The sequence below is a fragment of the Columba livia genome, chromosome 29 (assembly GCF_036013475.1).
Source record: "Columba livia isolate bColLiv1 breed racing homer chromosome 29, bColLiv1.pat.W.v2, whole genome shotgun sequence".
NCBI classification, from domain to species: domain Eukaryota; kingdom Metazoa; phylum Chordata; class Aves; order Columbiformes; family Columbidae; genus Columba; species Columba livia.
Genome location: NC_088630.1, coordinates 1,063,540 through 1,089,001, shown reverse-complemented (window position 1 = coordinate 1,089,001; position 25,462 = coordinate 1,063,540). Strand labels below are relative to the sequence as shown.

Genomic DNA, 25,462 nt, shown 5'->3' with positions numbered 1-25,462 from the left:
ACACGCCATAATTGTAATCAACACGCCATAATTGTAATCAACACGCCATAATTGTAATCAACACGCAATAATTGTGCGGGTATGAGCAACGCGAGAGCGTTGGATGCACTTTGGATGATGATTCCCCAGCGCTGTCAATAAAATGCCAATGAACACCGTAATTAAGTTTATTTCTCCGTTTCACCCGTGTCCCCCAATTGCACCCACGTGTCCCCCCCTCCTCTTGTCCCCGTGTCCCCATGACGTCCCCTATTTTTGTCGCCACACCCCCCGTTTCCCCATCCCCTTGTCACCCTTTTGTGTCCCCTATTCCTGTGTCCCCACCCCCCGCCCCCCCCATCCCGGGTTCCTGCCCCCCCCCCCCCCCCCGCATTGTCCCCAGGGTGTCCCCGGGGCGGGTCCCCCGTGCCAGCGCTGGGGGTGGCGCTGCCGGGCCCGTTACTTGTCCCCGCGTGTCCCCGCGTGTCCCCGCGTCCCGCCGGGCAGCAGGTGGGTCCCGGTAATGGGGGGGCGGGTGTTCGGGGGCGGGCAGGAGCAGGCAGGGAGCAGAGAGAACACAGGCAGGATTGGGGTGCAGACAGGGAGCAGGACACAGGAAGGGATTGGGGTGCAGGCAGGGACATGCAGGAGCAGGCAGAGTGCAGGCAGGATACAGATATAACACAGGCAGGGACAGGCAGGACACGGGTAGGACACAGGCAGGGACAAGAAGGGACAGGCAGGGACGGGCAGGATTTGGGGTGCAGGCAGGGACATGCAGGAGCAGGCAGAGTGCAGGGAGCAGGGACAGGCAGGACACGGGCAGGGATGGGCAGGGACAAGAAGAGACGGGCAGGGACAAGAAGGGACAGGCAGGGACAAGCAGGGCACAGATAGAACACAGGCAGGGACAAGAAGGGACAGGCAGGACAGAAATATAACACAGGCAGGGACAAGAAGGGACAGGCAGGACAGGCAGGGACGGGCAGGGATGGGCAGGGACAAGAAGAGACGGGCAGGGACAAGAAGGGACAGGCAGGGACAAGCAGGGCACAGATAGAACACAGGGAGGGGCGAGAAGGGACAGGCAGGGACAAGCAGGGCACAGATAGAACACAGGCAGGGACAAGAAGGGACAGGCAGGACACAGGCAGGGACAAGAAGGGACAGGCAGGACAGGCAGGGACAAGCAGGGCACAGGTAGGGACAAGAAGGGATGGGCAGGACAGACAGGCACAGGCAGGAGCAGGCAGGGCACAGATAGAACACAGGCAGGGGCAAGAAGGGACGGGCAGGACACAGGCAGGGGCAAGAAGGGACAAGAAGGGACAGGCAGGACAGAGATATAACACAGGCAGGGACAAGAGGGGACAGGCAGGACAGGCAGGGACGGGCAGGGACAGGCAGGACACAGATAGAACACAGGCAGGGACAAGAAGGGACAGGCAGGACACAGGCAGGACAGGCAGGGACGGGCAGGGACAGGCAGGACACAGATAGAACACGGGCAGGGACAGGCAGGGTGTCCTGGCCGAGCGCCAGCGCGTTGGTGACACGGGGACCCGGCTCAGCCCCGGGCGGGAACAGCCGGAAACGGCCCCAACGGCTGCGGGGAGCGGGGGGGACATGGGGACACACACACACACACACACAAAGGGGGGGGGGGGGGGGGGGGGTGGCGGCCACGCCGCTCGGTCCTTGTGCAACGTCCCGGCGTTGGGCAACGCGGTGGCGCAAGGTGGGTGGCGCCTGGGGGCACCCATGGGTGGGGGCATAGCCCCCCCCCCCATTTCACCCCATTACCCCCTCTGCACCCTGAAAGCAGAAGTGGGAGCGGGAAGGGACCCAGGCGTCCTGCGGGGGGGTCAGTGTGTGCCCCCCCAATAACACCTTATCTGGGGCGGCAGGAGGAGGCGACGCTGCGGCTTCGACATGGGGGACCCCGAGGTGAGCGGGGGGCTCTCAGAGGTTGGGGGTCGCACTGGGGAGGGTTGAGGGGGGGTATGTGTGTCTGGGGGGGTGTGACATGGGAGGTCAGGGTCATGGGTGGGGACTGAGGGGGGTCTGGGGATGATTCGGGGACTGAGGGGGGCGCTAGGACCCGGAGGGCTCCTGGGGGCCATTGGGGCGGGGCCATGGGCCGCCCGCAGCCAATCAGAGCCAACGAGGCGCTTTGTCCCGCAGACGCTGGGGGCGCTCGGGGAGCTGGGGGGGCGGTGGCCGCCCTTGGCTCCGCCCATAGCCCCGCCCCCGCCGGGCCCCGCCGAGGTGGAGATCACGTGGCAGGAGATCCTGTCGCTCAGCGAGCTGCAGGTGGGCCACGCCCCCTCAGTGTGGCCACGCCCCCCTCCGCAGGCTCCTACCGCCCCCTGCCGGCCACCAGGGTGCACCCCAAAACGTTCCTGCCTTGGGACCCCCCCCGCTGCACCTTCCTGAACCTCCTGAGACCCCCATTGTACCCCCCCCGAAGCCCACCTCCCAATTGCACCCACCTCCCTCTGGGACACCCCCACTGTATCCCCCCCCATTGCACCCCTCTCCTGAATGCACCCATCTCCCCCCTGGGACACCCCCATTGTATGCCCCCCCAATTGCACCCACCTCCCCATAGCACTCATGAGACCCCCATTATACCCCCCCACTGCACCCCCCCGCCTCTGAACCTTGAGACCCCCATTGTACCCCTCCCCCCAATTGAGACCCCCATTGTACCCCCCCACTGCACCCCCCCTGCCTCTGAACCCCCTGAGACCCCCATTGTACCCCCCCCACAATTGCACCCACCTCCCCCTGGCACCCCTGAGACCCCCATTACACCCCCCACTGCACCCCCCTGCCTCTGAACCCTGAGACCCCCATTGTACCCCTCCCCCCAATTGAGACCCCCATTACACCCCCCACTGCACGCCCCTGCCTCTGAACCCTGAGATCCCCATTGTACCCCCCCACTGCACCCCCTGCCTCTGAACCCCCTGAGACCCCCATTGTAAACCCCCCCATTGCACCCCCCTGCCTCTGAACCCTGAGACCCCCATTGTACCCCTCCCCCCAATTGAGACCCCCATTGTACACCTCCACTGCACCCCCCTGCCTCTGAACCCTGAGATCCCCATTGTAAACCCCCCTAATTGCACCCCCCTCCTCCTGGGACACCCATTGTTCCCCACGCCCAGCCTTTGAACCCCCCAATTTGCTCCCCCCGTCACCCCCATTGTTCTCCCCCCGGGCCACCCCCCTGACCCCCTTTCTCCCCCCAGGGCCTGGACGTGTCAACCGCCCCCCCTTTCCCCCCAGCGCCCCCTCCGCTTTCCCCCCCCGCTCCCCCGCCGCTCCCGCCCCGCTGGCCGCTGCCGCTGCCGCCCGAGGCGCTGGTGGCGCTGCCGGCCGAGTCGTTCCGAGCCGCGCTGGGCCGGGCCCGCCTGTCGGGGGCGGAGGTGGCGCTGGCCCGCGACATCCGCCGCCGGGCCAAGAACAAGGTGGCGGCGCAGAGATGCCGGCGCCGCAAGCTGGAAGCGATCGCGGGGCTGCGGGAGGAGCTGGGCCGCTTGGGACGGGAGAGGGAGCGGCTGCTCAGGGTGCGCGGGGGGCTGCGCAGGGACCTGGCCAGGGTGGCGGCCATGGTGCGGGGGGTGCTGGGGGACGGGGGGGACCTGGGGGTGCTGGGGAATGAGGGAGTGATGGGGAGTGGGGGGGTCCTAGACAATGCGGGAGTGATGGGGAATGGGGGGGGTCCTGGACAATAGGGGAGCCCTTGACAATGGGGGGGTCCTGGGGAATGAGGGAGTGATGGGGAGGGGGGGGGTCCTGGACAATGGAGGGGTCCTGGACAATGGGGGGGTCCTGGGGAATGAGGGAGTGATGGGGAGTGGGGGGGTCCTAGACAATGGAGGGGTCCTGGACAATAGGGGAGCCCTTGACAATAGGGGGGTCCTGGGGAATGAGGGAGTGATGGGGAATGGGGGAGTGATGGGGAATGGGGGAGTGATGGGGAATGGGGGGGTCCTGGACAATAGGGGAGCCCTCAACAATAGGGGGGTCCTGGGGAATAAGGGAGTCCTGGACAATAGGGGGGTCCTGGGGGTCCTGGACAATAGGGGAACCCTCGACAATGGGGGGGTCCTGGGGAATGAGGGAGTACTAGACAATGGGGGGGTCCTGGACAATAGGGGAACCCTCGACAATAGGGGGGTCCTGGGGAATAAGGGAGTCCTGGACAATGGGGGGGTCCTGGGGAATGCAGAGCTGATGGGGAATGGGGGGGTCTTGGGGGACAGGGTGGTCCTGGACAATGGGGGGACGCTGGGGGTGCTGGGGAATGGGGGAGTGATGGGGAACAGGGGGGGGCTTGAGGATGCAGAGGTGATGGGGAATGGGGGGGTCCTGGACAATGGAGGAGCACTGGGGGTGCTGGGGAATGGGACAGTGATGGGGAATGGGGGGGTCCAGGGGGATGGGGGGATCTTGGGGCCAATGGGGAATGGGGGGGCCCTGGGGAATGCAGAACTGATGGGGAATGGGGGGTTCCTGGGGGCCCTGGGGGTGCTGGGGAATGGGGGAGTGATGGGGAATGGGGGGGTCCCAGGGAATGTGGAGGTGATGGGGCACAGGGAGGTCTTGGGGGACAAAGGTACCCTGGGGGACATGGGGGCGACAGGGAATGGGGTGGCCCTGGGGGTGCTGGGGGACATTGGGGTCCTGAGGCACAGGGGGGTGATGGAGGATGAGGAACTGCCCCCCCCCAAAAGCCTTGGGCTGCACCTGGAACCTGATGCGGGGGGCACATTGGGGGAATGAGGGGGGCTGCACCCAGTGGGGAGCGGGGGAGGCTTGGGTACACCCCAGAGCACCCCTGTACCTGATGGGGTGCTGGGGGGCCCTTGGGTGCTCATGGTGCCACTGTGAACCCCATAGAGCCCAAGGGCACCACTGGGTGACCCCTGTGCCCCATGGCACCCTTGGGTGACACCTGAACCCCCTGGGGTGCTGGGGGGCCCTTGGGGTGACATCTTGTACCCCACAGAGCCCCACAGCACCCTTGGGTGCCCCCTGCACCCCACAGCACCCTTGGGTGCTCCCACATCCCCAGAGCCCAATGAACCCAGGGTCCTGTCCCCAGTGTCCCCTGGACCACCCCAGGGTGTCCCCAGTGCCCCCCAGCTCTGCAGGTGACACCCTGGGTACACCCCGTCACTGTCACCTCTGTAAACAGACAATAAACCAGCTTGGATGGGGCCAGCGCCTGCGTCACCTCTGTCACCGCCTGTCCCAGCACCCTGGGGTGACACATTCCTGCCACCTCTATTCCTTCTGTGTCCCTCCAGGGCAAGGAGGTGTCACCCTGTCACCTCAGTTCAGGTGACACATCCCGCCCTGGGGTGTCACAGCCTGTCACCTCCTGTCCCTGTCTCCTGGGGTGACACGTGGCTCTCACTTTCCCTGTGGTCCCCACAACCTTGTCCCTCATCCCCCCCTTCTCTGTCCCCATTTTGTCCCCTCGCTCCTCATCCCCAGCCCTGTCCCCTCTGTCCTCATCCCTTCTCCTGCTCCCCAGTGTCACCCTGTCCCCTCCATCCTTGTCCCCATCATCTCCATCACTTCCCCATCAGTGTCACCCTGTCCCCTCCATCCTTGTCCCCATCATCTCCATCACTTCCCCAGTGTCACCCTGTCCCCCCCATCTTTATCCCCATCAGTGTCACCCTGTCCACCCATCTTTATCCCCATCATCTCCATCACTTCCCCGGTGTCACCCTGTCCCCCCATCTTTATCCCCATCATCTCCATCACTTTCCCATCAGTGTCACCCTGTCCCCCCATCTTTATCCCCATCATCTCCATCACTTCCCATCAGTGTCACCCTGTCCCCCCATCTTTATCCCCATCATCTCCATCACTTCCCCATCAGTGTCACCCTGTCCCCTCCATCCTTGTCCCCATCATCTCCATCACTTCCCCATCAGTGTCACCCTGTCCCCTCCATCCTTGTCCCCATCATCTCCATCACTTCCCCAGTGTCACCCTGTCCCCCCATCTTTATCCCCATCATCTCCATCACTTCCCCATCAGTGTCACCCTGTCCCCTCCACCCCTGTCCCCTCCCTGTGCCCACAGACGGGTCACAATTACAAAAACACCCTTTTTAAAAATTTATTTACAAGCCCCCCCCCTCCCCGGCGAATCCAACACCTCAGGGGTCCCACGGGCGCTGTAAAGAAGGGGACAGTTGTGAGGGGGGTGTCCCCAACCCCAGGGGTGCCCCCCGTTTCCCCTCACCCCCCCAGTATCCCCCCACTCACCTGTTGCTGCCCATGGGCTCATTTACCAGCAGCCCCTAAAAGAGCAAAAAGTGGGTGTTAGTGACATGGGGGGGGGTGACAAGGGACAATAGGGAGGGGACAGACACAGAAGCTGCTCTTACCTACAGCGTCCGTGGTGCTGCGGGGGGTGGAATTTGGAGTGGGGGGGGGGGCAACACCAAAGGGACACTATCGGGGACAAGTTGGGAGGTGGCAGCTTGAAATTGGGGTGATATACGGTTTGTTGTGGGGAGAGAAGGAAAAGCCTGAGCTGTTCTGCCACAGTATCTGAGTGTGGAGCTTTGAAATATGGAAAAATCTAATTAAAAAATGATTATTTTATATATATAGATATATATATATAAAAAAAAAAAAAAAAAAAAAAGAGACATTTATTCAGCGTCAGGTTGTGTTACAGTCAGCGATCGACAGCACGGGCGCGCAAATAAAAGCGAGGCCCCGGGGGGGGGGGGGTTTCGGCCTCGTCGGAATGCTTCCACGGCACAGAACAAACTAAAAGGAACCTGGTTGTACAATTAATTAATTACTGAGTCACAAAAAAAATAATACACAGTCCTTGGTGGGTGGGGGGATCGCGGAGGAGACGCTCGTGTCCGAGGACGTGGTGGCGTCACAGGGGGGGGGGTGGCCACCGATCCCCCCCCCCCCCCCCAATGCCAAAGGGGCCGCGGTCACAAGCGGTGTCACCTGCGGCGGCCCTGTCCCCTCTCTTGACTCGCCTCTCCCGCTAAGCTTGGTGTCCTGTGGATAATAGGCAATGAGATTAATCTAAAAGGTGCATTTTGGGGGGGGGTTATGTGTAGTTTAATATAGGGCTCACCTGGGTGTTAAAACCTCCTGCCGCCGCCGTAGCTGCCGCCGCCGCTCGAGCTGCCGTAGCCGCCTGTGGAGAGTGACAACAAAGGCTTTAAAAATGCTCCTTTTTTGGAGGTACCCACCCCAAATGACCTAAAAATGCGCTGTGTTAGGGCTACGAATGCAAAAGAAACCAACACGGGGACATTTGGTGGCTACAGAAGGTGATTTGTGGTGGCTTCGGGTTCCATCAGCAAACGGTTCAGCGACAAAGCGCGGCGATGGCGCTTTTAAAAAGGTTCTTTTTTAAAACATTATGATGTTCAGGCTGTAGTGTTGGCCAGGTGGCCAAAAAGCCACCAGCAACGACCGTCCCCCACTGTCCTGGGGAGGCCGAACCGCGAATCCTGGGGGCAGTTTTGGGACCCTCAAAATAGAGGCGCCAACATGACCTCAGGGCTCAAAATGTGGCACCAAAATCACCTCAAACCACAAAATTTCAGCCCCAGGGCACCAAGATCACCTCAAAACACAGAATGGTGGCACCAAGGCCACCAAGATCACCTCAGGGTTCAAAATGGCAGCACCAGGGGTGGTGGGATCACCTCAGCTGACAAAACTGGGGTACCAAGATGACCTAAAACCACAAAATTGTGGCCTCAGGGGCAGCAGAATCACCTCAGGGCTTGAGAAGGCAGTAAAATAATCTCAAAACACAGAACAGCGGCACCAAAATTTTGGGGGAAACAAGCAAACCCCCCACCCCTCCCCCCGGACTCACCGCCGCCGTAGGGGCCCGAGCTGCGCCCCCCAAAATTGCCGCCCTTCATGGGGCCGAAGTTGGACGCCTGGTTGTTGTAACTGCCGAAGTCATTGTAGTTCCCCCCGCCGCCAAAATTGCTGCCTGGGGTGGGGGGAAAGGAGGGAGAGGGTGGGTATGGGGAATTGGGGGACACCTGAGGGTCTGTGGGGGGATAATGGGGAGACTGGAGGCACTGGGGAGCTTGTGGGGGGGTTAATGGGGAGCACAGAGTCACCCCATGGCCATGGGGGTTTAACTGGGAGCCCAGGCAGGGTAGGTATACCTGGGGGCCTGGGCGAGCAAGGTATACCTGGGGGCCAAGGCAGGGGAGGTATACCTGGGGGCCCGGGCAGAGGAGGTATACCTGGGGGCCCGGGCAGAGGAGGTATACCTGGGGGCCCGGGCAGAGGAGGTATACCTGGGGGCCCGGGCACAGGAGGTATACCTGGGGGCCCGGGCACAGGAGGTATACCTGGGGGCCTGGAAGCACTGAAGGAATTGGACCCTCTGTCAGAATGGGGTCTAACTGGGAGCCCAGAGGCACCAGACAAATTGGGGAGGGGGTTAACAGGGAGCAAGTGGGAGCCTGGGGGTTCCCCCTGGTTTAACTGGGAGCATCAAGGAGTGTTCAATGGGGGTCTGGGGGCACCCCACTGTCAGAATGGGGTTTAACTGGGAGCCCAGAGATCTGGGAGGGATTTAACAGGGAGCCTTGGGTGGGAGTGTTTAATTGGGGGTCTCTGGGCACCCCACTGTCAGAATGGGGTTTAACCGGGAGGCCAAAGCCAACCAGAGATCTGGGGGACGGGGAGGATTTAATGGGGAACACAGAGGCGCTGTGAGCTTTGGGGTGATTTAACTGGGAGCCCAGTGGCCTGACGGGGGGGTTAACTGGGAGCCTGGAGGAGTGTTTAACTGGCGATCTGGGTGGGGGCACACTGTCAGAATGGGGTTTAACTGGGAGCCCAATGGCCTGGGGGGTGGTTAACTGGGACCCCAAAGGCCTGAGGGAGGGGGGGGGGGTTAGTGGGGAGCCCAGAGATCTGGGGAAGGGGGATGAACTGGAATCCTAAAGGCACCCAGAGGCCCGGGTGGGTTTAACCAGGAGCCCAGAGCCCTGGGCGGGGGGTTAACGGGGAGCCTGGAGTGACCCCATGGCCCAGAGATACATTTGGAGGCCTGGGGGGTTCAGACCTGTCCCTGCTTCAGAGAGGCCGTTCCGCACGGCGAGCGCAGGTCCCCGTGCCGGGCGCCGGCCCCCGCTGCCGCCGCCAAAACCGCCGCCACCGTTGTTGTAACCGTCGTAGGTGCTGCCGCCGCCATAGCCCCGGTTGCCGCCCGAGTAGCCGGGGCCGCCGCTGCCACCGTAACCTGGGGGCGGGGAGAGAAAAAAGAGCTGGGGGCTGAGCCGCATGTCGGTGTCCCCAAGAGGGGTGGCAGCTGATGTGTGTCCCCAAAGAATCACTTACCGCGGCCACCGAAGTTCCCGCCGCGATTGAAGTTGTCGTTACCGCCAAATCCGCCTCCGCGGCCGCCGCCGAAGTTACCGGATCCGCTGCGGCCTAGGAGAGGGGGCGGGGGGGGGGGGACAGCCTTTAGGAACAGCACAGGCAGCGGGTTTAGCGGCGGTGGGGGGGCGGGTTTGGGGGGGGGACGCCGGGCCGTGGGCTCACCTCGCTGGCTGGCCGAGGCGCTGGCCATCTCCTGCTTGGAAAGCGCCTTCCGCACCTCGCAGTTGTGCCCGTTCACCGTGTGGTACTTCTGGACTGCAGGGTAGGACGTAAAACTTAGGGGCGTGGGGTAAAACTTTGGGGTGAGGGTAAAATTTAGGGGTAAAAAGGACGAAATCGGGTGCCCCGCTCATTTTCGGCACACATTACGGACTTACTGACTATCTTGTCGACGGAGTCGTGGTCGTCGAAGGTGACGAAGGCGAAGCCGCGCTTCTTGCCGCTGCCGCGGTCCGTCATGATCTCGATGACTTCGATTTTGCCGTACTGGCCGAAATAGTCCCGCAGGTGATGCTCCTCCGTGTCCTCCTTGATGCCGCCCACAAAGATCTTCTTGACTGTGAGGTGGGCGCCGGGGCGTTGCGAGTCCTGCGGGGACACCCCAGGGTGGGTTTGGGGTCTGGGGAGCCCCACTGGTGGCGTTTCACCCCCACATTGGGGACAATGACAGCGATGTCACAGTATCACAGTATCACAGTATGTTTGGGATTGGAAGGGACCTGGAAAGCTCATGCAGTGCAATCCCCCCATGGAGCAGGAACACCCAGATGAGGTTACACAGGAACCAGGCGGGTTGGAATGTCTGCAGAGAAGGAGACTCCACAACCCCCTGGGCAGCCTGGGCCAGTGTCTGTCACCCTTACTGAGAAGAAGTTTCTTCTCAAATTTAAGCGGAACCTCTTGTGTTCCAGCTTGATCCCATTACCCCTTGTCCTATCATTGTTTGCCACCCAGAAGAGCCTGGCTCCATCCTCATGGCACTCACCCTTTATATATTTATAAACATTAATGAGGTCCCCCCTTAGTCTCCTCTTCTCCAAGCTAAAGAGCCCCAGCTCCCTCAGCCTTTCCTCACACGGGAGATGCTCCACTCCCTCCAGCATCTTGGTTGCCCTACGCTGGACCCTCTCCAGCAGTTCCCTGTCCTGCTGGAACTGAGGGGATGTCCCCTCCGTACCTCTCGGGACACGGCTCTCTTTGGTTCGACGACTCTGCCGTCCACTTTGTGCGGTCGGGCGTTCATGGCGGCGTCAACCTCCTCCACCGAGGAGTACGTGACGAAGCCGAAGCCTCGTGAGCGTTTGGTGTTCGGGTCCCTCATCACCTGCAGGGACGAGGATGCGTCAGGTGGGTGACCCCCCCCCCCCAAAAAAGCACCCACCCCCTTCCATGGGGATGTGAATCCGTTCCCTCCACTCCCCTCCCCTCGTTACCCTGTCAGTGCTGGGTCACTGACAGCTGTCACTTGTCACCCACCCCCCCACACACAGTGGTTCTGGGGACAGAAAGGACATGTGGGGGGCACAAAGGGGGTGTTTGGGGGGGTCCTTACCACGCAGTCGGTCAGGGTGCCCCATTGCTCAAAGTGGCTGCGGAGACTCTCGTCTGTGGTTTCAAAGCTGAGGCCGCCGATGAAGAGTTTGCGGAGCTGTTCGGGCTCCTTTGGAGACTATGGGGACAAGGGTGTGAGAAAGGGGGGGGGACACACACCCTGTCCCACCCCCAAAACTCCTACATGGGATCCCCTTGTGCTGTCCCAGCCCCAGGGAGGCCCTGGCACCCCAAACTTCCTCCCTGGGGTCCCCACAGCCCCAGGGAGGCCCTGGCACCCCCAGTCCCCCCTCACGGATCCCTCTGCACTCCATCTTCTCTGTCTGCAACCCTCATCACCCCCAAATCTTCTCTATGGTGCTTTCGCGCTCCTCCAGCCCCAGGGGGGGCCCGTCATACCCAGCACTGTCCCCAGCCCTGGGGAGACCCCATCACCCCCAGACCCCACCTATGGACATATCCAAGCCCCCCAAAACCCCCTGGGGACCCCAAACTTCACTTATGGGACTGATCAAGCCCAGGTGGTCCCCAGCCCCACTGTGAGGCTACAGGCGCCCCCAAGGGGCCTGAGACCCCCCAAAGTGAATCTGTGGGGCCATCCAAACCCTAAGGGGCCCCTGAGCCCCCCAACCTCTCATCTGTGGGGCTGCCATGGCCTCAAATGGTCTCTGAGCCCCCCAGCATCCCATCTGTGGGGCTGCCATGGCCTCAAATGGTCTCTGAGCCCCCCAGCCCCCATCTGTGGGGCAGTGCAGCCCCTGAGTCCCCCAAACCTCTTCTGTAGGGCCACCCTGGCCCCAAATGGACCCTGAGCCCCCTCAGAGCTCATCTCTGGGACACTGCAGCGTCCTGAGCCCTCCAACCCCCATCTGCGGGGCCGCCTAACCCTCAAGCACACCCTAACCCCCCTCCAAATCCCACATAAAGGGCAACCCCGGCCCCCAGGTGCCCCTGATTCCCCGCCAAGACCCCACTTTGGGGGTGGCCGGGGTCTCAACGGGGCTACGGGGCGAGGGCCCGGCCCCTCGCTCTGCGCATGCGCGGAGCCGCCGCCATCGCCCACCCGAGCACAAAGAGCGCGCACGTGGCCCCGCGCGCGGGGCGCCGCGGCGGGGAGAGGGAGGGAGGGAGGGAAGGAGGGGGGAAGAGCCGGCGCGCGCGCTGGGTCTGCGCATGCGCCGCGGGAGCCCCCCGGCGCGCAGCGGGGCGCCGGCGCCTGCGCAGTGAGGGGCAGGCGGGCGGCGCGCGCAGGCGCGGTGCGCGCGGCCCGCGCGGCGGCAAGAGCGGGGCGGCGGGGGCGGGGAGGCCGCGGCGGGCGGCGGGAGCGAACGGCGGGGCGGGGCCGGGGGGCGGCGGGGGCGCTTACCTCGGACTTGGCCATGGCGGCGGCGCGGGGCTGGGCGGGCTGGTCGGCGGGCGGCTCAGCGCGCGATGCTCCCTCTGCGAGGCGCCGACACAGAAAGGGGCCGAGCGACGAGAGCGCCGCCGCCTCACTCCGCCGCCCCCGCCGTCCGCCCGCCCCCAGGCCGCTCCCATTGGGTGGTCCCGCCCGCGCCGCGCCCCCACACCGCCTCCTATTGGGCGGTGGGTCTGAGCGACGCGGCCTCATTGGTGGCGCCCGGCTGCTCCGCCCGCGAGGCCGCCGCTGGTTGGCCGCGGCGAGGGAGGTCCCGCCTCCCCGGCTCACGGATTGGGCGACACGGCCACGGCCCCGCCCTGCGCCGCTTTTCCCGCTCCCGCCCGGACACTCCCCCGCGCTCCTCCGATTGGCTCCCTCGCTGGCGATCCCGCCTCGCGCCTCCCTCTCATTGGCTAGAACCTCGGCTCGGCCTTTGCCATTGGCAGGCGCGGCCGTCGCTCAGCGCTGCCCGGCGGCGGGCCCGGCGCAGGTCGGCGAGCGCGGCGCGGTGAGCGGCAGCAGCAGGGCGCGGTGGCGCCGCGGCGGCGAGTCCCGGCGGCGGCGAGAAGGGGCCGCCCGGCCGCCAGCGCCCAAGGTGGGTCTGGCTCGGCGCATGCGCAACGCAGGGCTGTGGGGGGGAGGGGAAGGCGGGCGGACGCATGCGCGGAGCGAGGCCGGCGGCGCCTGCGCGCTGCGGGCGATTTTGGCGGGCGGAGCGGCGGTGGCTCAGAGGGGCGGCCAGACCGCGGCGAACGGGCCCGCGCCGGAGCCGCTCCCCGCCCAGGTAGCGGTTGCGGGCGGTGGACGAATGGAGGGGTGGGGCAGGACAGGGGCGGGTCCGGTCGGCGGGATGGACAGGCGCGCCGGCCAATGGCAGCGGCGGAGGGGCGGGACGGCGCGATGAGTGACGCTTGGCTGGGCCAACGGCGATGGGAGGGGGAGACGGGGTGGGGCGGTGGCGAGCGGCGGACCGCTCAGCCAATCAGCGAGCGGCCGCCGCGGCCTCGCCGGCCAATGGGGAGAGGTGGCGCGCTGTTCGCCCCGCCCCCGCGGCCTGCTCCGTTGTGCGGCACCGGGAGCGGGTTCGGGCTCCGCAGCCCCCGGGTCTGGGGCTGGAGAGCCGGGACCACCCCGTCCGAACCGGTGCTTTTTTACCTCAAACCAGCTCTTTTTATTTGCTTGAATACAGCGCTTTATCTCAAAACGCCTCTTTTTTGTCTCAAAACGCCTTTTTTTGCATCAAAAGTGAAGCATTTTGCCTGAAAACGGCGCTTTTCTTTTGTTCCTCCGGGACTCCCGCGGGCGGCTTTAGGGATGCGACGCCCCGGGGTTCTGTTGCCGTCCCTTTTACACCAAAGACCCGCCTTTTTTCAATCAAAACTGTCCCTTTTACACCCGAACTCTCCCATTTGACACCCAAAACCTCCCCTTTTACACCCAAAACGTGCCCTTTTACACCCAAACCCACCACTGTGAATCACACCCAGCCCTGTCAGGAGATGCCCCCCAGGGAACAGAGAACACAAAGAATTTCTTGGCCCCGTTACTATTTTTAGGGCTGAATTTAAAGAAAAAAATGCTTAACCCGAGATTTAACAAACCCCCACATTTTGGCTGCGTGTCTTAAAACTTATTGTTCTTAACCCCCTTTTTTTTGATATAACCCTGAGGTTTAAACCCAGGGGGGTTTTACCATTAAGCAGCAAAATGCTGTTGGTTGGGATGGGGGGTCCCCCCCTTATTGTTTCCCCATTAACCCCCAAAAAGATCCTCTAAAAAACAAAAAAGGAAATTGCGTTATAAATTAGTAAAAACAGGCTTTTCAGACTCATTTTTAGGGGTTTTAAGGCAAATCACGCAGGGAGGCGCTGGAGGGTTTGTTGGTTTTAAGGGTTTGGGGGGTGATGGGTGGTAGGGGGGTCACCACTAACCGCATCTTATCCCCCCCCAGGACCCTTGGGCGCTGCGCTATGGGCAAGAGGAGCAAGCGGGCAGCCGACAGCTCGTCCTCGGGTGACGAGGAGGAGTATGTGGTGGAGAAAGTCCTGGACCGGCGCGTGGTGAAGGGCCAGGCCGAGTACCTGCTCAAGTGGAAGGGCTTCTCCGAGTGAGTTGGGGACAGGACAGGGACGATTGTCCTGCCCTTGGGTCACAGTGTAGGGGAAAAGGGACCTGGGGGTCCTGGGGACAGCAGGGTGACCATGAGCCAGCACTGGCCCTTGTGGCCAGGAAGCCGATGGGACCTGGGGTGGGTTAGAAGGGGGTGGTCAGTAGGTCAGAGATTTCTCCTGCCCCTCTGCTCTTCCCCTGTAAACAGGTTTTAGTTTGGATACTATCAGGATATACTTGGCAAACATATATATGTATAAATATATAATATACACAGCCATAGCACCCTGAGAATGCCCCATCTCATCTGATCTGGGAAGCTAAGCAGGGTCGGGCCCGGTCAGTACTTGGATGGGAGACCAGCTGGGAATCCTGGGTGCTGTGGGCTGAGCCAGCACTGGCCCTTGTGGCCAGGAAGCCAATGGGACCTGGGGTGGGTTAGAAGGGGGGGTCAGTAGGTCAGAGAGGTTCTCCTGCCCCTCTGCTCTGCCCTGGGGAGACCACACCTGGAATCTTGTGTCCAGCTGTGGCCCCTCAGTTCCAGCAGGACAGGGAACTGCTGGAGAGAGTCCAGCGCAGCCACCAAGATGCTGGAGGGAGTGGAGCATCTCCCGTGTGAGGAAAGGCTGAGGGAGCTGGGGCTCTGGAGCTGGACAAGAGGAGACTGAGGGGGGACTCATTCCTGGGGATCAAGATGGAAAGGGGGAGTGTCAGGAGGATGGAGCCAGGCTCTTCTGGTGACAACCAGTGACAGGACAAGGGGCAATGGGTGCAAACTGGAACACAGGAGGTTCCACTTAAATATGAGCAGAAACTTGTTCGTGGTGAGGGTGGCAGAGCCTGGCCCAGGCTGCCCAGGGGGTTGTGGAGTCTCCTTCTCTGCAGACATTCCAACCCGCCTGGTTCCTGTGTAACCTCATCTGGGTGTTCCTGCTCCATGGGGGGATTGCACTGGGTGAGCTTTCCAGGTCCCTTCAACCCCTGACACTCTGGGATTCTGTGAAAAGGACCTGGGGGTGTTGAACACGAGCCAGAGTGCGGCCCAAGAGGCCACCAGCACCCTGGTTTGTGTCACCAGCAGGACCAGGGCAGTGACCAACCCCTGCTCTGGGGAGGCCAAACCTCAAATCTTAGGGGCGGTTTTGGGAGCCTCGAAATGGCGAGATCGCCTCAGGGGTCAAAATGCAGCACCGGGGGCATGAAAATTGCCTCGAAACACAAAATTGCGGCCTCAGGGGCAACAAAACCACCTCAAAACACAGAACGGTGGCTCCAGGGGCTGCAGAATCACCTCATGACAAGAAAGAGCTTGAGGAGCTGGAGTTCAGAGAGGGAACAGAGCTGGGGAAGGAGCTGGAAAAGGAGATTGAGGGTGGAAATTTGGGGTGATTTGTTCCCCAAAGGGCTGTGGGGCGTTGAACAGGCTGCCCAGGGCAGTGCTGGAGTCACCATCCCTGGAGGGTTGGACAGACGGACATGAGGTTCTCAGGGACATTTTAGGATTGGGGTAACGTTTGGACTCAATCTTGAGGGACTTTTCCAACCCAAACGACTCTCTGGTGACTCGGTGACAGGGAACACAACACTTGGGAGCCGGAGAAGAACCTGGATTGCCCGGAGCTGATCTCGGAGTTTATGCGCAAGTACAAGAAGATGAAGGAGGGAGACGGGAACAGACCCCGCGAGAAGGCGGAGGGAGCCAAGAGGAAAGGGCTGCCCGGCGGAGGGGAGGACGCCCGCGCCAAGAAGAAGAGGGAGGTGAGGGGACAGGGGACGGGCACCCACTGTCCCAGGTTGGGGACAGGGACCGAGGGATTGGGGACAAGAACCCAGGGATGGGGACAAAAATCAGGGATGGGGACAGGAACTCAGGGATTGGGGACAGGTAGCCAGGGATGGGGACAAGAATCCAGGGAGGGGGACAGGAAACCAACATCCCCATGATGGGGAAAGGAACCCAGGGATGGAGACAGAAACCCAGGGATGGGGACAGGTAACCAGATGTGGGGACAGGTGACCAGGGATGGGGACAGGAACTCAGGGATTGGGGACGGGAACCCAACATCCCCATGATGGGGACAGGTGACCAGGTGTGGGGAAAGGAACCCAGGGATGGGGACAGGTGACCAGGGATGGGGACAAAAATCCAGGGATGGGGACAGGAACTCAGGGATTGGGGACAGGTGACCAGGGATGGGGACAAGAATCCAGGGAGAGGGACAGGAAACCAACATCCCCATGATGGGGACAGGTGACCAGGTGTGGGGAAAGGAACCCAGGGATGGGGACAGAAACCCAGGGATGGGGACAGGTAACCAGATGTGGGGACAGGTGACCAGGGATGGGGACAAGAATCCAGGGAGGGGGACAGGAAACCAACATCCCCATGATGGGGACAGGTGACCAGGTGTGGGGAAAGGAACCCAGGGATGGGGACAGAAACCCAGGGATGGGGACAGGTAACCAGATGTGGGGACAGGTGACCAGGAATGGGGACAAAAATCCAGGGATGGGGACAAGAATCCAGAGAGGGGGACAGGAACCCAACATCCCCATGATGGGGACAGGAACCCAGGGATGGGGACAGGTGACCAGGGATGGGGACAGGAACTCAGGGACTGGGGACAGGTAACCAGGTGTGGGGACAAGAATCCAGGGAGGGGGACAGGAACCCAACATCCCTGTGATGGGGACAGGTGACCAGGTGTGGGGACAGGTGACCAGGGATGGGGACAGGAACTCAGGGACTGGGGACAGGTAACCAGGGGTGGGGACTGGAACCCAGGGATGGAGACAGGAACCCAGGGATGGGGACAGGTGACCAGGGATGGAGACAGGAACCCAGGTGTGTGGACAGGTACCCACGGATGGGGACAGGCACAGAGTGTCCCCATGATGGGGACTGTCACCCAGCCATGGGGACAGGCAGCTGACATCCTCACAATAGGGAGTGACCCAGTGTCACTGCAATGGGGACAGACCCCCAACCCTGTGACCTCCAGCTATGGCACAGCAGGGCTGTGTCCCCTCCCTGTGTCCCTGTCACCCCAAAAACCCCTTTTTTTTCCCCAAATCCACAGAGCAACGACATCGCCCGGGGCTTCGAGCGGGGGCTGGAGCCCGAGAAGATCATTGGTGCCACCGACTCCTGTGGGGACCTCATGTTCCTGATGAAGTGGTGAGGCCACCAGTGTGTCCCCAAGGGGGGTGACCGCCACCTGTGTCCCCCAGGACCCCCTGACCCCCCTTTATTTCTGTGTCCCCCTTCCCAGGAAGGACACAGACGAGGCCGACCTGGTGCTGGCGAAGGAGGCGAACCTCAAGTGTCCCCAAATTGTCATCGCGTTCTATGAGGAGCGGCTGACCTGGCACGCGTACCCCGAGGACACGGACAGCAAAGAGCGTGACACCCCCCGGAGCTAAGGCGGCCCCCCCCGCCTGTACATAGCCCCCCCCTCATCTCGTGTGTGTCACCCCCTCTGTGTCCCCTCCCCGCAGCCCCCCTGGGGACAGGGGAGGGGACACTCAAACCCTGGCGGGGGACACAACACAAAAGTTTCCCCCCTCACTCCTCTTTGGGGGTGTCTGAAGGGGGGCACCCCCTCACCTTCTGCCCCCTCCCCTCCAGACCAGGGGGTGGGGCAGGTTTGGGGGGCTCAGCCCCCCCCCCTTTTTTTTTTTGCGCTGTTTTTCTAAAGTTGGTGTTTTTAGCCCCCTGGGGTGTCACTGTCCCCCCGTCCGTCCCCCCCAATATTTCCACACAATAAACAATCACTTTTCAGGAGCCGCCGCTTTGTCTGGGGGCTGGGCGTAACTGGGGGGGCTGTCCCCAGTGTATCCCAGTTCACCCCAGTACGGGGTCGGGTGCCGGTTTCTCCCGTAAGAAAAGGGGCGGACCCCGCGCTCGGACGCCTGGGTCCCCCCGGCCGTGCCTCTAGCGCCACCTGGTGGCCACGCCGCGGCACCGCAGCCCGGGGAAACGGCGCTGGCGCGGTGGGCGGGGCCAAGGGGAGCCAGGGGGCGGGGCCTCAGCTCAGGGTCACGCCCACTCCCCGCCGCGGCACCGCCCGCCTCCACCAGGGGTCGCCGTTGTGTCGCGGAAGCCCGCGCGGCACCGCCCCTCCCTCCGCGGGGAAGGGGGCGGGGCGTGCGGAGGCCACGCCCCCTCTCGGTACTCTCCGTGGGGTCACGTCCCCCGTGTGTGTGTGTGTGTGTGTGTGTTTGTTTGTGTCCCGTTGTCACGCGTGTCCTGGTGTGTGTGTCCCGTCCCCCCCCCCCCCCCAGCCCCACGGGCGTTCCCGCCGCAAAGCACGATGGGAAACTCCGCGCAAGCAGACAAAGGGCCGGGCCCCGCCTACCCGCGCGGGGCACGCCGGGAAGGTGGCGGAGGGAGTGGGCGGGGCCAGCCGAGGCTTTAACTCCCGGCAGGCGCTGTGGTGGGGTCAGGGGTCAAGGGGTGGGGCCGGCGGGAGCGCGGCCGGCCCGCCCGGCTGCGCACAGGTATGCTGGGGGGGGGGGGGGGGGGGGGGGGGGGAGAGAGAAGAGGGGTGATGTATGACGTCTTATGACGTAATTCTACGTCATTCGATGACTTGGGGGGCTGATGAGGGGCGGTTGTGGGGCAGGGCGGGGTTAACGGGGCGCTTGGTGGCCCCGGGAGCGCAGGGGACGGGGCAGAGCAGCTGGGGCTCTTCCCTTCCCTGGGTCAGGGCCGGAGGGGCCGCTCTGTCACCCCTGGGGTGTCCCTGTCACCCCCCAGGGCTCCGCGTCACCTCCCGGGGTCTCCCCGTCCCCACCGGGGCCTCCTTGTCACCCCCCAGGGCCTCTTTGTCTACCCCGGGCATCTCTTTGCTGCTCCCTGGGGTTTCCCTCTGTCCCCCCCCCGCAACATGTCCCTGTCCCCCGTGTCCCCCCCAACGTGTCCCTGTCCCCCCAGGACCACCCTGTCCTCCGTGTCCCCCCCCAACATGTCCCTGTTCCCCGTGTCCCCCCCAACGTGTCCCTGTTCCCCGTGTCCCCCCCAACGTGTCCCTGTCCCCTCAGGACCACCCTGTCCCCTGTGTCCCCCCCAACATGTCCCTGTCCCCCCAGAGCCACCCTGTCCCCCGTTTTCCCCCCCCTAATGTCTCCCTGTCCCCGCAGGGCCACCCTGTCCCCCGTGTCCCCCCCCAACATGTCCCTGTTCCCCGTGTCCCCCTCAACGTGTCCCTGTCCCCCCAGGACCACCCTGTCCCCCGTGTCCCCCCCCAACATGTCCCTGTCCCCCCAGGACCACCCTGTTCCCCGTGTCCCCCCCCAACATGTCCCTGTTCCCCGTGTCCCCCCTCAACGTGTCCCTGTTCCCTGTGCCCCCCCCAAAATGTCCCTGTCCCCCCAAGGCCACCCTGTCCCCCGTGTCCCCCCCCATGTCCCTGTCTCCCGTATCCCCCCCCAACATGTCCCTGTCCCCCTAGGGCCACCCTGTCCCCCGTTTTCCCCCCCCTAATGTGTCCCTGTCCCCGCAGGGCCACCCTGTCCCCCGTGTCCCCCCCCAACATGTCCCTTGTCCCCAGGACCACCCTGTCCCCTATGTCCCACCCCAACATGTTGCTGTCCCCTATGTCCCCCCCCAACATGTCCCTTGTCCCCAGGGCCACCCTGTCCCCCGTGTCCCCCCCTAACATGTCCCTGTCCCCTGTGTCCCCCCCCAACATGTCCCTGTCCCCCCAGGGCCACCCTGTCCCCCGTTTTCCCCCCCCTAATGTGTCCCTGTCCCCGCAGGGCCACCCTGTCCCCCGTGTCCCCCCCCAACATGTCCCTTGTCCCCAGGGCCACCCTGTCCCCCCCCAACATGTCCCTGTCCCCCCAGGGCCACCCTGTCCCCCATGTCCCACCCCAACATGTCCCTGTCCCCCCAGGGCCACCCTGTGCCCTGTGTCCCCTCCTGCAGGGATGACACCCTGGGGAACAGGCCGGCGGTGACGATGACGGAGCCGGAGCCGCTGCCGGCGGATGAGGACGAGGACGCCGAGGATGAGGAGGGTGACGAAGGGGACCTGGCGGGGCGGTTCCTGCGGCTGGAGCGGGAGCAGGACGCGGAGCTGCGGGCGCTGTCGCCCTTCGGGGCGCCCGTCACGCACGTGTACCACCCCCTGCAGTACGCGTGGCGGCCCCATCGCCGCTTCGTGCGCCGCTACCTGCGCACCCCGAAACGCGTCCTGTTCCTCGGCATGAACCCCGGCCCCTTCGGCATGGCCCAGACCGGGGTACGGCACCGGGGGGGACCCAGTTCATCCCTGTGGGGCTTCAGGTTAGGGAAACTGAGGCACGGGGGTGCCCAGAGGATCCTAATCCATCCCTATAGGGCATCAGGTGGGGGAAACTGGGGCACGGGGGTGCCCAGAGGGTCCCAATCCAACCCCATGAGGCCTTAAGTGCGGGAAACTGAGGCACAGGGGTGTCCAGAGGTTCCAAATCCATCCCCATAGGGCATCAGGTGGGGGAAACTGAGGCACGGGGGTGTCCAGAGGATCCCAATCCAACCCCATGGGGTATCACGTCGGGGAAACTGAGGCACGGGGGTGTCCAGAGGGTCCCAGTCCAACCCCATGAGGCCTTAAGTGCGGGAAACTGAGGCACGGGGGTGCTCATGGGGTGCCTGGAGGTCCCAATTCATCCCCATAGGGCATCAGGTGCGGGAAACTGAGGCACAGGAGTGCCCAGAGGGTCCCAATCCAACCCCATGAGGCCTTAAGTGAGGGGAAACTGAGGCACGGGGGTGCTCATGGGGTGCCTGGAGGTCCCAATTCATCCCCATGGGGCGTCAGGTGGGGGAAACTGAGGCACAGGGGTTGCCCAGAGGATCCTAATCCATCCCCATAGGGCATTAGGTGGGGGAAACTGAGGCACGGGGGTGCCCAGAGGATCCCAATCCAACCCCATGGGGTATTACGTCGGGGAAACTGAGGCACAGGGGTGTCCAGAGGATCCTAATCCAAGCCCATGAGGCCTTAAATGAGGGAAACTGAGGCACAGGGGTTGCCCAGAGGATCCTAATCCATCCCTATAGGGCATCAGGTGGGGGAAACTGGGGCACGGGGGTGCCCAGAGGGTCCCAATCCAACCCCATGAGGCCTTAAGTGAGGGGAAACTGAGGCACAGGGGTGCTCATGGGGTGCCCAGAGGTCCCAATTCATCCCCATGGGGCATCAGGTGGGGGAAACTGACGCACAGGGGTGTCCAGAGGATCCTAATCCATCCCTATAGGGCATCAGGTGGGGGAAACTGAGGCACAGGGGTGTCCAGAGGATCCCAATCCAACCCCATGGGGTATCAGGTGGGGGAAACTGAGGCACGGGAGTGCCCAGAGGGTCCCAATCCAACCCCATGAGGCCTTAAGTGAGGGAAACTGAGGCACGGGGGTGCTCATGGGGTGCCTGGAGGTCCCAATTCATCCCCATGGGGCGTCAGGTGGGGGAAACTGAGGCACAGGGGTGCCCAGAGGATCCCAATCCATCCCCATAGGGCACAGGTGGGGGAAACTGAGGCACGGGAGTGCCCAGAGGATCCCAATCCAACCCCATGAGGCCTTAAGTGCGGGGAAACTGAGGCACAGGGGTGTCCAGAGGATCTCAATCCATCCCCATAGGGCATCAGGTGGGGGAAACTGAGGCACAGGGGTGTCCAGAGGATCTCAATCCATCCCCATGGGGCATCAGGTGGGGGAAACTGAGGCACAGGGGTGCCCAGAGGATCCCAATCCAACCCCATGAGGCCTTAAGTGCGGGGAAACTGAGGCACAGGGGTGCTCATGGGGTGCCTGGAGGTCCCAATTCATCCCCATGGGGCATCAGGTGGGGGAAACTGAGGCACAGGGGTGTCCAGAGGATCCCAATCCAAGCCCATGGGGCCTTAAGTGTGGGGAAACTGAGGCACGGGGGTGCTCATGGGGTGCCTGGAGGTCCCAATTCATCCCCATGGGCCATCAGGTGGGGGAAACTGAGGCACAGGGGTGCCCAGGGGACACCACACACTGTCCCCATCCATCCCCACAAAGCCCCAGCCAAGGGAAACTGAGGCACAGCATCACCTCCAGGGCTATTTTTGGGTACCAGATCCCCTCAGCACCCCCAAACTCCCCCCTAACCCCTTTGTCTTGTCCCTCAGGTCCCCTTTGGCGAAGCCTGGCACGTGCGGGAGTGGCTGCGCGTCACCGGCGCGGTGACAAAACCCCCCGACGAACACCCCAAGCGCCCCGTGCTGGGGCTGAGCTGCCACCGCTCCGAGGTGAGCGGCGCCCGTTTCTGGGGGCTCATCCGCGCCCTCTGCCCCGACCCCCGCGTCTTTTTCCGCCACTGCTTCGTCCACAACCACTGTCCCCTCCTCTTCCTCGCCGCCAGCGGCCGCAACGTCCCCCCCACCGAATTGCCGCCCCCCGAACGCGACCGGTTGCTGGGACCGTGCGACCGGGCGCTGGCGCGAGCCGTGGGGCTGCTGGGCGTGGGGCTGGTGGTGGCCGTGGGGCGCTTCGCCGAGCGGAGGGCGCGCCGGGCGCTGGCGGGGGCGGCCGTGAGGGTGGAGGGGTTACCCCATCCCTCCCCCCGAAATCCCCGCGCCAACCAGGGCTGGGAGGAACTGGCCAAGGCCAGACTGGGGGAACTGGGAGTGCTGGAGTTGTTTGGGGGGCAGGGGGAGGAGGGGACTGTGCCTCAGTTACCCCAGTTGGGAGGAAATTTGGGGCAGCTCCCAGTCTGCCCAGTTTAACACTACACTTTTTTTCCTATAAAATCGCCCTTTTTGGGTTTCTTAGGGTTTTTTAAGCTTTTTAACCGCGGGGTCTAGGGCGCTGTGTGCTCTTGGTGGGGGAAACTGAGTCACAAGGGGACCCCCGGGTGCTCTGTTGTATCCACCCGTGCCTCAGTTTCCCCTGTTGACAATAAACGCTGCATCCCTCATGCCTTGTCCTCGGGGTGTTGTCATTGGGGTGTCACCTGGGGTGTCACTTGAGGGGTCCCTGCTGTTGTCACCACCCTTCCTCGAAGCACCCACGGGTTTGGGGGTGCGGGTATGGAGGGGACACAGGGGCTGGGGGGGACACAGAGGTGGCTTTGAGGGGGATGTGGGGGGACACAGGGCTGGGCAGGGACATGGGAACGTCTCCCTAAGTGTCACCTGTGTGGATTTGGGTCCCTCTCTCCTTATGTTCCTCCTTCGTCCGTCCATCCCTCCTTCCTCCCTGTTATCCCTCTCCCTCCATCCGCTCTCCATCCTTCCAGCCCTCCCTCCTTCCCCTTCATCTTCCCTCCTTCCTCCCTGTCCTTCCCTTCTTCTTCCCCTTCATCCTTCCTCCATCTCTCCTTTCCCTCTTCCTCCCTCCTTCCTTCTGCCCCTGGGGCGCTGGGTTGAACTGGGAAGGCGCTGGGTTGAACTGGGAAGGCACTGGCCTGCCTGCAGCCACTGGAACCGGTTGTGTGGAGCTGTGGCCTCTGGGCTGGTTCTGCAGGAAGAAGCCGCTAGAGAGAGGCAGAGAGCTGCCGGCACCGCAGCCCGGCCTCGAACCACTGGCTCGGCCCTGGCTCCAAACCCCGGGCCTGGCACCACAGCCCGGCCTCGAACCGCGGTCCCGGCCCCACAGGCCCGCTGTGACTCCGCACCCGGGCCGCGAACCCGGGTTCCGTCTGACGGGGTCCTCGGAGGTGGAGCTTTGCTGAGAGACTGGTGACCTGGACTGGGATGAGCTGGACTGGGATCTGTGGGACTGGGATGAGCTGGCCTGGGATGTGTGGGACTGGAAAGAACTAGCCTGGGATGAACTGGACTGGGATGTACAGGACTGGGCTGAACTGGACTGGGATTTGCTGGGCTGGGATGAAGTGGACTGGAATATGCGGGACTGGGCTGTGCAGAACTGGGCTGGACTGGACTGGGATTTGCTGGACTGGGATGAAGTGGACTGGAATATGCGGGACTGGGCTGTGCAGGACTGGGCGGAACTGGGCTGGGATGAGCTGGACTGGGATTTGCTGAACTGGGATGAAGTGGACTGGAATATGCGGGACTGGGCTGGGATGAGCTGGACTGGGATTTGCTGAACTGGGATGAAGTGGACTGGAATATGCGGGACTGGGCTGGGATGAGCTGGACTGGGATTTGCTGAACTGGGATGAAGTGGACTGGGCTATGCAGGACTGGGCTGAACTGGGCTGGGATGAGCTGGACTGGGATTTGCTGAACTGGGATGAAGTGGACTGGAATATGCGGGACTGGGCTGTGCAGGACTGGGCTGAACTGGGCTGGGCTTCACTGGACTGGGATGAACTGGGCTGGGCTGTGTGGGACTGGGATGAACTGGACTAGGATGTGCAGGACTAGGATTTGCTGGACTGGGATATATTGGACTGGGATGAACTGGACTAGGATTTGCTGAACTGGGCTGGGATGAACTGGACTGGGATGAGCTGGACTGGGATGAACTGACCTGGGATGTATTGGACTGGGCTCAACTGGGCTTGGCTGAACTGGACTGGGATGAGACCACGTTTCCCCCCCAGGTGGGATCCCCCCCATCCCTCCCCCAACCCTTCCCCCCAAATTTCACCATGAGCCTCATTTATTCCCCTCGCTATTTTATGTCTCTGTTAATTAGATAATTAATCTTTATTGGTTCCTTTTATTTTTGATTACTCGCCCCCCCATTCTGTCCCCCCTCCCATCTGCCAGGCAACATTTTTCTAACAGAGTCTTTAAAATGAAACGTGGGGATGGAAAAAGGGGGAGAAACTACAACTAAAATAAAACCCTCTTGGAAAATAATTCCCGGGTAAAATAAACCTGGAACTGGGTCATAAAAACAAGAAAATAGCACAATACGAGAGGCAATAAAATGTCATATTTTGCAATAGAAAACATCCTTTTTCATGATTTTCTTTCCCCTCGCTGGGTGTTTTGCATGAGGTGGAATTTGTTGGAGAGGGGAATGGAGGAGGAAATAGGGGAAATAAACCTTTAAAGGGGAAAAAAG

At 62.6% G+C, this 25,462-nt stretch overlaps 4 protein-coding genes, 1 long non-coding RNA gene and 1 pseudogene across 9 annotated transcripts; 5 read left to right on the top strand and 1 right to left on the bottom strand.

Annotated features, from left to right (window-relative positions):
- The first annotated feature begins 415 nt into the window (after positions 1-415).
- On the top strand, positions 416-3,722 carry NFE2 (nuclear factor, erythroid 2). The gene is made up of 4 exons (XM_065043344.1): positions 416-489; positions 1,887-1,926; positions 2,164-2,292; positions 3,237-3,722. The coding sequence occupies exons 2-4, from the start codon at positions 1,912-1,914 to the stop codon at positions 3,720-3,722; spliced, it is 630 nt and encodes a 209-aa protein (XP_064899416.1). The 5' UTR covers positions 416-489; positions 1,887-1,911.
- A 2,390-nt stretch (positions 3,723-6,112) lies between these two features.
- HNRNPA1 (heterogeneous nuclear ribonucleoprotein A1) lies at positions 6,113-12,499 on the bottom strand. 2 transcript variants are annotated; one of them, XR_010468472.1, is made up of 12 exons: positions 12,322-12,499; positions 10,957-11,073; positions 10,582-10,728; positions 9,782-9,992; positions 9,567-9,659; positions 9,363-9,455; positions 9,088-9,264; positions 7,873-7,995; positions 7,117-7,179; positions 6,984-7,037; positions 6,276-6,310; positions 6,113-6,184 (listed from the first exon to the last, which is right to left on the bottom strand). XR_010468472.1 is itself a non-coding variant. In XM_065043530.1 (10 exons), exons 1-9 carry the CDS (start codon positions 12,334-12,336, stop codon positions 7,124-7,126), a joined length of 1,032 nt encoding a protein of 343 aa, XP_064899602.1. In that variant the 5' UTR covers positions 12,337-12,499; the 3' UTR covers positions 6,650-7,037; positions 7,117-7,123. The 2 variants fall into 2 exon arrangements, 1 of the variants encoding a protein (XP_064899602.1); XM_065043530.1 differs by lacking the exons at positions 6,113-6,184; positions 6,276-6,310 and having other exon boundaries at positions 6,650-7,037.
- Positions 12,500-12,762: 263 nt separating this feature from the next.
- Positions 12,763-18,247, top strand: CBX5 (chromobox 5). 3 transcript variants are annotated; one of them, XM_065043534.1, is made up of 5 exons: positions 12,763-12,949; positions 14,306-14,461; positions 16,038-16,221; positions 17,544-17,641; positions 17,736-18,247. In XM_065043534.1, exons 2-5 carry the CDS (start codon positions 14,325-14,327, stop codon positions 17,884-17,886), a joined length of 570 nt encoding a protein of 189 aa, XP_064899606.1. In that variant the 5' UTR covers positions 12,763-12,949; positions 14,306-14,324; the 3' UTR covers positions 17,887-18,247. The 3 variants fall into 3 exon arrangements, with proteins under 3 accessions (XP_064899606.1, XP_064899605.1, XP_064899607.1); XM_065043533.1 differs by lacking the exon at positions 12,763-12,949 and adding an exon at positions 13,007-13,138; XM_065043535.1 differs by lacking the exon at positions 12,763-12,949 and adding an exon at positions 13,403-13,497.
- On the top strand, positions 14,733-14,851 carry LOC135576721 (5S ribosomal RNA; annotated as a pseudogene).
- Positions 18,248-18,809: 562 nt separating the features above from the next.
- SMUG1 (single-strand-selective monofunctional uracil-DNA glycosylase 1) lies at positions 18,810-23,396 on the top strand. Of its 2 annotated transcripts, none has more exons than XM_065043531.1 (3): positions 18,810-18,963; positions 20,361-20,708; positions 22,609-23,396. In XM_065043531.1, exons 2-3 carry the CDS (start codon positions 20,427-20,429, stop codon positions 23,203-23,205), a joined length of 879 nt encoding a protein of 292 aa, XP_064899603.1. In that variant the 5' UTR covers positions 18,810-18,963; positions 20,361-20,426; the 3' UTR covers positions 23,206-23,396. The 2 variants fall into 2 exon arrangements, with proteins under 2 accessions (XP_064899603.1, XP_064899604.1); XM_065043532.1 differs by having other exon boundaries at positions 18,819-18,963; positions 20,393-20,708.
- On the top strand, positions 20,759-22,604 carry LOC135576682 (uncharacterized). Its single transcript, XR_010468473.1, has 2 exons — positions 20,759-22,098; positions 22,431-22,604. It is a non-coding gene; the product is annotated as an uncharacterized LOC135576682 (long non-coding RNA).
- Positions 23,397-25,462: the final 2,066 nt, after the last annotated feature.

Excerpts from the sequence above, each read along its gene's own strand:
- HNRNPA1 (XM_065043530.1), bottom strand. Across the intron at positions 10,729-10,956 it reads GCACCCTGACCGACTGCGTG|GTGATGAGGGACCCGAACAC; the intron begins GTAAGGACCCCC and ends TCGTCCCTGCAG. Across the intron at positions 7,180-7,872 it reads CTCGGGCCCCTACGGCGGCG|GCGGCTACGGCAGCTCGAGC; the intron begins GTGAGTCCGGGG and ends CACTCTCCACAG.
- CBX5 (XM_065043533.1), top strand. The coding sequence starts at position 13,014 with ATGCGCGGAGCGAGGCCGGCGGCGCCTGCGCGCTGCGGGCGATTTTGG. Across the intron at positions 14,462-16,037 it reads AAGTGGAAGGGCTTCTCCGA|GGAACACAACACTTGGGAGC; the intron begins GTGAGTTGGGGA and ends ACTCGGTGACAG. Across the intron at positions 16,222-17,543 it reads GCGCCAAGAAGAAGAGGGAG|AGCAACGACATCGCCCGGGG; the intron begins GTGAGGGGACAG and ends CCAAATCCACAG.
- NFE2 (XM_065043344.1), top strand. Across the intron at positions 2,293-3,236 it reads TGTCGCTCAGCGAGCTGCAG|GGCCTGGACGTGTCAACCGC; the intron begins GTGGGCCACGCC and ends TTCTCCCCCCAG.
- SMUG1 (XM_065043531.1), top strand. The coding sequence starts at position 20,427 with ATGACGGAGCCGGAGCCGCTGCCGGCGGATGAGGACGAGGACGCCGAG. Across the intron at positions 20,709-22,608 it reads TCGGCATGGCCCAGACCGGG|GTCCCCTTTGGCGAAGCCTG; the intron begins GTACGGCACCGG and ends CTTGTCCCTCAG.